This window comes from Cicer arietinum, chromosome 7 (genome assembly GCF_000331145.2).
Source record: "Cicer arietinum cultivar CDC Frontier isolate Library 1 chromosome 7, Cicar.CDCFrontier_v2.0, whole genome shotgun sequence".
Taxonomy (NCBI): domain Eukaryota; kingdom Viridiplantae; phylum Streptophyta; class Magnoliopsida; order Fabales; family Fabaceae; genus Cicer; species Cicer arietinum.
The window spans coordinates 53,150,821-53,161,216 of record NC_021166.2 but is presented as its reverse complement, the minus strand read 5'-3'; the positions used below and the strand labels follow the sequence as shown (position 1 = coordinate 53,161,216).

At 30.8% G+C, this 10,396-nt stretch overlaps 1 protein-coding gene across 1 annotated transcript; it reads left to right on the top strand.

Annotated features, from left to right (window-relative positions):
• The first annotated feature begins 1,002 nt into the window (after positions 1–1,002).
• LOC101500287 (uncharacterized) lies at positions 1,003–8,952 on the top strand. Its single transcript, XM_004510703.4, has 14 exons — positions 1,003–1,276; positions 2,598–2,656; positions 2,842–2,959; positions 3,163–3,236; positions 3,544–3,612; positions 3,751–4,356; positions 4,691–5,220; positions 5,449–5,513; positions 6,043–6,122; positions 6,391–6,495; positions 6,771–6,910; positions 7,029–7,157; positions 7,905–8,057; positions 8,333–8,952. The coding sequence occupies exons 1-14, from the start codon at positions 1,087–1,089 to the stop codon at positions 8,466–8,468; spliced, it is 2,454 nt and encodes an 817-aa protein (XP_004510760.1). The 5' UTR covers positions 1,003–1,086; the 3' UTR covers positions 8,469–8,952.
• Positions 8,953–10,396: the final 1,444 nt, after the last annotated feature.

Genomic DNA, 10,396 nt, shown 5'->3' with positions numbered 1-10,396 from the left:
TTGTCTGTCATTTTAGTAAGACGTTTCTTTTTTTTTTTTTTTTTTTTCATTTTTCTACTTGTTACGATGTTTGTTCAATTCAAATTGATAGATCAACTTTGATCCGGTGCACAATGCATATTCAATCAATGATTTTGACATTTTTAATATTACAACTCCGAAAACTCAGGAGACACTTTTGTCATATTTATAGGTTTTGTCACATTGTTGCCGTTTTACTGTTTTACACTATTAATTCGAATATTGTAAATTTATTCACAAATTCATTTTTATTTTATTTTAATAATTTTGAATTGTATTATTATTAATTAATATAATATTTATTAATTTGAATAAATAAACACTATTTTCTAGTAAAAAAAATATACGCTAAATAGGTTCTAAAATAGAGATAATTTTTCTGCCATGCTAAATTGGGATAGCACCCATTCTGCTTATAAAAAAAAATTTAAATAATATTTACACCATTTCGATATTGTTAAGGGGAATGTTTTATATTATGTTCAAATATAATATCTTACATTTATAAATTAATTTATAGTAATATTTATCATCTAATATTTTCTACAAATCAGAAAAGTAAAGAAAAATTGAAAATGGCCAAAAGACATTAAAAAAAAAAAGAGAAAAAATGTTTTAGAATTACTTAAAAAAAAAAGGAACAAAAGATGACTTGGTGTGTGAAAAGTAAATAAAAGCAAAAACTAATATAAAAATATTTGATATTTAATACTTAATTAAAATAATAAAAATTACAAATCTTCCATCGGTTTAATTTAGCAAGAAAACTTTCATATACAATTCAACAACTTTTATAGATAAAGAGTTTTCTTTTTCTAATTTCTAATGTGTAGTAGCCCTAGATATCGAACTGATAGAGAATGTTTTTTTTTTCTTCGTAAAAAAATAAAAAGAATGTTTTTTCGCTTTACTTATTTCGATTTGACTGTTCATTTTTTACTTATTTTGATTATAATAATTTTATTTAGTCAAATTCAGTAACATACAATTCTTCGTTCGCACGCACCCTTGTTTCATATTACATGTTCTGAGAACAAACAACATTAGAAACAGAAAAAAATAAACATGCTTTTCAATTCGATTCAGTGGTGTCATCTCACTCTGATTCTTCTCAATGCTTTGTTACTTTTCACTTCTTCATTTGATCTTTCTTCTGCAAATGATGAACTAAGTAGCACTGATGGTTTCGCCACTGTTTCCAGCTTCAGTTACCCTCAAACCACTCTTAGACCCTTTGATTTTCGTTATATCAGAGGTGACTGATCAATTTTCCGTTGACCCTTTTTGTTATATGTTTGAAATGTTCTATATTTAGTGTTCATGAAGAATTTCCTAGTGTGGATTTTAATGGGTCGAAATTGAATTTTGATTTTATTAGATGAATTTGCATGTGTGTGATTGTAGTTTATTTTGGTTTTGGTTAGTGTAGAGTTGACTTATCATTATTATTTTATCGATCCCTTTTTTTAAAATTATTATTGGTTTGAAGAGTTCCATTTAAATTATTATATCTTATTGTTCTGTTATTCTCTATCACATGGTTAAGGTCAGAATTAAACCCTCTAGTTGTGCTTCTGATCTTATTATTCTTGTGCTTTCTGGTGTTTATTTTAAGGGCATGTTTGAATTGGCTTATATGTGAGACTATTTCGGCATAAACTCTCTATGTTAACTTATGAAAACAACTTATAGCGTTTATGAAAATAGATTGACTTTATTTTGGACTTGTTTGGATAAACTGTTTAATTAAACGCTTATAGCATAACTAATTATCATATAAGAACTTATCATAAGTTATTTATATAACAAAAGATAAAATAAAGTCAAATTGTTTTCATAAATTATGAACTGTTTTTATAAGCTACCTTACAGAGTTTATGGAAATCAGCTAAAAACAGTCGATGGAAATGTCATGACTCATGAGCGGCTTCCATAAGCTCTCCCTAACAGTCTCAATAATGCTTATGTCAATATATAAGCTCAAATAAGCGAATATAAACAGACCCGTTATCTTGCTATAGTGTATTAGAAATAACTTATACATAAACACTTATATGAAAAGCTTTTATGCTATAAGCACCTAATTAAACTGTTTATCCAAACAGAGAATAAATTCAAGAGACATAGATAGGTAAAATGCTATATTAAAAATAACTTAATTGGTATTAACCTTTTTATGTGAATACTATTATAATTTTAACACTAACAAGCATGACTTGACATGAAGAAAGAAAAATGATACAATCTTATAATAGTGAGTTGTCATTACTTCTTTAATTTTATTGCTACTGTACTGCTTGTAATTTTGTGGTAATTGATTTATGAACTTTTCTTCTGTGTCATTTCATGCCTAATTCTTTCCCTGCCACTGCTTAATTATTCAAATGTACTTTGTTGCGTATTTGCGATAGATTTAAACATTGGCACTTTTTATTTTGCTGTGTTAATGTCTAACTATTATGCTTCGAATCCTTATACGAGCACAAAAAAAAAAAAAGGATAATAATAAGCTGTTTCAGATTAGTGATGTTATGAATGATCTTACTTTATCTCTTTGATGTTTTCTCATGAACCAGTTGATATACCGCCTTGGTTTTCTGCAGTCTCCATAGCATTGAATTCAGATGTAGACCTTGTAAGTATGTAAATGTTTGTATTTCTTTCTAGATAGGAGCAATCTATAATACTAGCATTTGTTTTGATGTTTGTTCTTGGAAGTTAGAACAACTTTATTCCTTTGGATTAAATATATTTGATTTGCTTCTGTTTTGATGTCGTTTTTATACTTTACAGTCACTCTCAATCACATATTGTTTTCAGGATGTTGCGAGAATCGAAAGGGTTCCAAAAAAGTCACTGCCAATAATATGCTTTAGAGATGGCAGTCCTCCTCTACCAGATGCTTTAAACACATCTCTGAAATATTCATCTGTCTCAGGTAGAAGCTCCTCCTAAATAAATTCAATCCAAGTTCATTAAATTACTTTATTATGAACATACAAATATTAGCTTATAAATTCTATCTTATTTCATTCCTAGATATTTATAACTTGTTCAACCATTTTTTATTAATAAATTTTTTTTGAACTGGTAAATGTATTGTCAATTTATAATTGCTTTTTTGTTCCTCTTTTTCTATAGGAATAAATGGTCTTGATATTGAGCAGTGCTTTCCAATGGAGAAGAATATCACAATGAAATTGACTAATGAGTTGGTAATGTTTTAAATCCTTTTTTACTTTTCAAAATATATTTATTTGTTTGTGATTTTAATGTATCTAAAGCTCAATGTCTCATCTCCTTCAAGATGTCAGCTCAATGGCCTTTTAAATTGAAGGGACAGAGTTCAAATCTCCTCAGACACGGTTATAAAATGACCATTAGTGTCACTTAAATTAATAATAGTTTCCTCTCCTTTGAGGTCCATAATTAAATAGCTATACTTTCCTTTGTGTCCAAAGTGTTTTTGCTTACGGTGGTTGTATAATATCATAAACAATGAACATAAGAATTATTGTTCAGATATCTCCAGGTGCTTGGTACATTGGTCTTTTCAATGGCATTGGAGCCGCGAGAACACAATCAAAGATGGTATGGTTTATTATCCAAGTATTACTTTTAGTTTTACAATATCATAAAAGAATATCCCACATATTTTTTATCACATGTTCCATTCATTTTTCAACTTATTTCCAATTTTTCATTTTGCAAATTTCTCTACTTGTGCAGATTAGTCGAGGCACATCGTACACCTTTAGTGCCAATATAAGTGTGGAAGCTTGCAAAAATTCGATGATGAGGGGCGAGTTCTGTAACAGTACCATCAATCCACTTTCATGTACAGCATCTGATGTCTATGATTCTTTGAAGGCTACAGTGAAGAAGCTAACAATGGAAAACGCGATGACCTGCAAAAGTAACTTTGAAACTTTTTGTGTTCAGGAAGGCGTACCGAACTTATATTCCTTGGATATAACAAATGCCGTAGAAGAATTGACCATTATGGCAAGGAATATCAAATTCAATATTACACCTTCAGTTAATACTTCTGGTGGTGCAAGTGATGTTAATTTATTGTGTTTTGCTCGCCACGGCGCAATACCTGCAAATAGTTTGTACGATTATTCCAGTGATTTAAATAAATCCCCTCTGGTTATTCGTTCTCCACGGATCGGTCGTTGGTACATTAGTGTATTACCAGTTAATCTTACAAAAAAGTTTGGAGAGGCTAAGGATGGTAATGTAAAAGTTTGCTATTCCCTTGAATCACAAATGCTTCAGTGCCCATTTGGAAAAGCCGGACCAAATTGTACAATGAGTAGCTACACGCTTCAGGTAGAATCTGCTCTATATCTTGATGCTTAAATATATGCATTCGAGTAAATGGTCATTTTGGTTCCTAAATGTACGAGGTGCTATCATTATAGTCTCTGAATGTATTGTAATTACAAAAACATCCCTCAGTGCGTCCTCTATTTGTAATTTTAGAATGAAACCCGACTAACAAATGATATATTCGAGGACGGAACTAACAAAGAAAAGACACATTAAGCGATGTTTTTATTATTTTGATACATTCTGAGATCATAGTTATCGCACCACAAAATATAAAGGCCAAAATGGCATTTATTCACAGGAATAAGTTACCAACGAGAATGTTTGTCTGCAGACAGTTCTAAGGAGAGGTTCAACTCCCTTCGAATCATATTATTTGCCTATAGGTGAAGGAGCGTCATCTGCCAATTTTCCTCTCGAGCCACTTTTGAACAACTCGTCAAACGGAGGTGAAACTAACAACATTTGGACTTACTTTACTTTCGACATTCCTCGTGGTGCAGCTGGCCGAAATATTCACATACGGCTATCCTCAGATGCAAAGATCAGTTACGAAGTTTATGCAAGATTTGGTGGATTGCCTTCTGTTGACATCCAGGACTATTATTATGCTAACAAGACAATGAAAAGTGATCAATCCGTGTTTTTCATGCTATATGATTCGAGCGACAAAAACATCGATTTTTACATTATTTATGCTAGAGAAGGAACTTGGGGTTTTGGTCTAAGAAATGTTAACACTAGCATTGATTCTTTGAAACAGCAAACTATCATGTCTATTTCACTCGAAGGATGTCCGAAACAATGCTCCTCTCACGGGGACTGTAAATTTTCTTTGGATGCTACTGGATTGACGTCTTACAGGTTTATGTTTAAGCCTTTGGTTCTTCTAATACATTAGTTATCGTTTAAATTTATTTTGTTTTCTTCAAATTTCGAGATACGACACAAGAAAAGTCCTCGGAAATTGATGGAAAATTGCGCAAAATAATCAGATAGTATGTTGTTGAGTTTCTCAATTGCGTGATTTCTAGTTGTTTTGCAACATCCTAAGGTTATTTACCATTTTTTATGATTACTTTTTGGTTTCAGCTTCTGTTCTTGTGATCGAAACCACGGTGGCTTTGACTGTAGCATTGAAATCGTATCACATAAAGGTGAATATCAATTTTAGAAATTGATGAACTTGATGTTTCTATTGTATATCAATTTATCTTTTTTGTAGCATTTTACTCAATAAAGTGGTAAATACAGTGAACTTAAGTCAAGTTTGGTCTAAATATATATATAGATAAAAGGTTTAAATATCATTTTAGTTCCTGCAATTATAACATTTTTTTAGTTCCGATAAGTTTTTTTGTTTGGATTCAGCCTAAAAACTGTTGCTTATAGTCCCCGATGTCATACATGGCCCAACAAAATCACGCCATGTGGCCCAATAAGACGACGATGGAGACTAAAAGTAACAATTTTTGAATTTGCAGAGACCCTATCCAAAGAACAAAACTTATAGGGATTAAAACCTAAAAACAATTTTGATTTGCTAAAATCATATTTAAACCTGGATAAAAAAAGTCATTTTGTCAAATATACTGATTTGCTGTTGTTTTTAGATTTGGAATGTGCTGCAAGACATTTTATATGTTTTTTTTTGCTCTTTAATCTAGTTATTGAAAAACCTTGTAGAGCACATACTTCAATCAATTTTTCTCATTGGATCAAATGCTGCAGCCATACTTCCTGCGTATTGGTCCCTTCGACAAAAGGTAATTCTTTTCCTTTAGTTAAGCAATTTTCCTCTTGAATTATTTGGTCTTATCATAACTCGTGATTTATCTACCAGCATATGGAAATCGATTGGGACTATTTAGAATTGTATATAAACTTATATGTTTTGATAAATAATTCCAGATTCCAAAAAAGTATTTCCATGCTCACTTAGACAACATACATCTGAATTTCCCAAACAAATGTTATCGAGTTGGTCTGTATATATTTTGTTGACAATGGAACCTGTAATTATTCGATATGCAGGCATTTGCAGAATGGATTATATTCACAGCCAGTGGAATATCAAGTGGACTATATCATGCGTGTGACGTAGGCACGTGGTGTGTATTGAGCTTCAATGCTCTACAGGTTACAGATCTTTACAACTCTGCCTTTACTGGTATTTTTTACTCTATCATGAACACCTGACACAACATCGACAAGTAGACACAGATAAAAATTTGAGAAATAGAAGTGATTGAATATAACTACATGTGTTGGTGTCGTGTCAGGCACGCCTTCAATCAGAAGTGTCAGTGCTACATATTCCATTAACGATATTGGATCTAAAATGTGACAAAATACATGATGCTGTATTTGTTATTTTTGAAAATTTGCATTGACTTTACATAACAAAATTTCAGTTTATGGACTTCTGGCTCTCTTTCATGGCTGTGATTAGCACTTTTGTATACCTAGCTACCATTGACGAAGTATATAAGAGGACAATCCACACAGCTGTTGCTATCTTCACTGCTCTCATGTCTGTAACTAATGCAACCAGGTAATTTGGACCAAATACATAGACTTTTTGGTTATATTTGAGACCAGGGAGAGTATGTGTATATGCTGCTAAAGATATTTAAGTTTTATTCACATTTATCAATACTTTGAACGTGCAGGTCTTCTAATATTGTTCTTGTGATTGTGATTGGTGCTCTTGGTCTTCTTATTGGATGGTTGATAGAAATGTCGACAAAGTATAGGTCCCTTTCCTTTTCATTTGGATTCTCGACAAATTTCCTTCAAAGGTGAATTCTTGAACCTCATAAATTTGTTTGAGCACAATGTGATTTGAGACAACATTATACTATCGGTTCTGCAATTTTTGCACAAAACTCTATCTTCAAAGTGTTTTTGTGTGTGCTTTACCAAAGCCTGGTGGTCTACTGACAAAGGATTGTTTTCCTTAAGTAAAATCTCAAGTTCGAGTCTGTTAAATTAAAAAAAAAAAACGAAGCGTTGGGAGAGCTTTCCTCCCTTAAGTGGCTTCACCCAATCCCTCTCATAAAATGCAAATTTGACAACACAACTTTCAATGAAACACAGACACATATGGGGTTAGCTGATTAGGCTTGTCTCCATGTTCGACACATCAGTGTCTGACAACTTAGACAAGTACCTCAAAAAGAAACTCTTTTTCTTTAAACTTCGGCACATCTTAAACACTCTTTGGACACATCTACAAGGGTTAAAGATGAGTCAAAACAATGATGATCAATGAGCGGTTAAAGACATAAAATTTGATTACACTGTATTTTGCTTTTCGGTAGTAGATAGTTGAATGAAAGTGAAAAACTACCATATCTTGTTTTATAATTTTTTTTGTAATGAAACAAATTGCTCAATTTAGACGCATATAAATGTTAAGCCAATTATGAACCACAGTCACGTTTATGTTTTACATAGATGTCTTAGAAGATAAATAATTCCTGAACTAATTTATTTTATGTCTCAAATATATCAAAAAATAGTATTGATGGTGAATTCCCATGCAGTTTGTTAACTATAAAGCTATGGTTCTATAATCTTGTCAAGACACTTATGAGGCGGTTCCATTGGGGTTTTCTATTGGCCGGGTTCACCGCATTATTCATGGCAGGAGTAAGTTGGATGCTTGAAACAAGTGAGAGCTATTGGATTTGGCATAGGTATTACGATAATACTACTTTCTTCTCTATCTATTTTTCTATGAAGCATCGACATGGACACAAACACCAAATACAACACTGACACGTTGACATCGGTAATAACTTGAGGAAATAATTTAACTAAATGTAATCTCATGTGTCGGTGGCGGAAGTTGCCACATATTGTACACCAAACACTACTTTGATAAGAAATGTCAGTGCTTCAGAGCTCTTTTGTTTTTGTTTCTCTGCCTTTTGCGATTCACAATTTTGTTCTTTTATTTTATTTTTTGCAGCTTTTGGCATGTTACAATATACACATCTTCTTTCTTAGTCCTTTGTTCAAAAGCAAATATTGTTGATGCTGAAACTCAAGTACCAAGAAGTGAAAACTATGCACTAACTCGTCAGGACTCATTTTCAAGAGAATAATTAAGAATAACATTATATGGAGCTGGTTGGTGCAAAAGAGAAATGGGAGGTATAGTTTGAGTTTTTTATTTTTTGGAGTTCAATTTTGCTTTAAGGTGGTTATAAAAATCTAGATTGCATCTATAGAACAAGTGAAAGAAATGGTTGATGGCTGCTAACCAAAATTAGAAAACAACAAAGCAGTCTCTTGTAAATTCTTTTTGTCTTTCTCATATTCATTTTAGGATATATATTACACCTTTTTTTTCTCTATGTCTCTATGCAATATATTAGGAGAATGAATCAAACAAGGCATAGATTTAGTTACCATAGTATAGATGAAGAGCTAAAGGTTATGATCATGTTTGCTTTTGGACTTTTTGGCATGTAACTATAATTTTGGTTATTATTTTAGCCTTGGAATTGTATTATATGAAGAGATCTATTGGTAAAAGCCAACCAATATAACTGGATTATTCTTGTTATTTATTTATTCATTTGATAATCTTGTTATTTGATGTGGTTGACCTTTATAACTCCTCCTAAGTGTGCTGCTTTTTTAAATAAGCAATTTAAACTAGAGATTAATTGCATCCACGGTTGGGATAAAAAAATTTATATTGTTTGACAAATTACAATTATTCGTAAGTATGACTAACAGTTATAGTTAAAAATCAAAAGTTTTAAATAATATAATAATTATAATTGATTGACAATATAAAAAAAAAAGTCAATGAGAGATATAGTGAGAGAGAGAGAGGGGGTGGTAGGAGAGATAGGAAGAGAGTCAAAAAGGATGGGGAGGGAGAGAAGGAAGGAAGGGGGTTAGAGAAAGAGTAGAGAGAGAAAAGAAAGAAGAGAGATATATAATTTTGGGTAGAGAAAAGAAGAGAGACATAAGATAATGAGCGAGATAGAGAGAGGAGAGATGTGAAAATGAGAGACCACATAGAAAAAATATAGATGAGAGAAAAAAATTTGAGTAGAAAATAAAAGATTATTTTAGTATTTTAGATATCTTGTAGTAGTTGAGATAAAAGTCGTTTCATGGTTCAATGAAAAACAATAATTTCTATTTTTGTTCATATATGTGTTTGTTGTATTATCCAATCCTCTGACCAAGTTTTTAAAAATTTGGAACAACTGAAATTGTGTTGTGGACTCTTTAAGCAAATCAAACACACTCTAAAAGAAATAAAAGTGTAACTAAATTTAAAATAAATTGTATGCGTTGATTTTCTTTCGTATGTTAAAATTTCATTTTTATTTAAAATATTTAGAACTTGACGCACGATTTGAAATATAAAATAAGATCAAAAGTTTAAGGGTACATAATTTAATATAAAGTTGATAAATTTTTGCATGCCAGGGTTTCAAGAAAAGAAACTTGGAAACTTTTATTTTTAGTGAAATTTGATATTTTACTATAAAGAAAAGAAAGTCAATTTGTTACTTTTGTTTAATAGTTTATCAGAATTTAACAAATTTAAATAAATCATAATAGATGATAAAACTTATTTTTCATAATTAGAAGGACTAGCATCTCATTATTTTTATTTTAAACTCAAAAATTTTCTTCTTCAAAAATATAAATGACAAGGGATATCCATATAAGTAGAAATTAATCGTATTGCTATTTACCGTATTAGATAAAGTGATTGATATATGTGTCATATTTGTATCTATGTAGATATTCACTAAATATATATTTAGTGAGTTTTTTTTTAAAAGTAACTGTGGGTATTAGATGATATCTACGAATATCATGCTTTAAATAAATAAAAAATTATTTATGTAGAAAATTGTTATTATTTATGCAGTTATGTAAAAAAAATTACTCCATGTTTTTTTCTCATACCGCTTAGTGCTAGACTCACACTTTAGATGTGTAGAATCATGGGTTCATACCTATATTCATGCATATTTATGTATTGAGTTATATATATATA

Excerpts from the sequence above, each read along its gene's own strand:
- LOC101500287 (XM_004510703.4), top strand. The coding sequence starts at position 1,087 with ATGCTTTTCAATTCGATTCAGTGGTGTCATCTCACTCTGATTCTTCTC. Across the intron at positions 5,221-5,448 it reads ACTGGATTGACGTCTTACAG|CTTCTGTTCTTGTGATCGAA; the intron begins GTTTATGTTTAA and ends TTTTGGTTTCAG. Across the intron at positions 6,123-6,390 it reads ATTGGTCCCTTCGACAAAAG|GCATTTGCAGAATGGATTAT; the intron begins GTAATTCTTTTC and ends TTCGATATGCAG.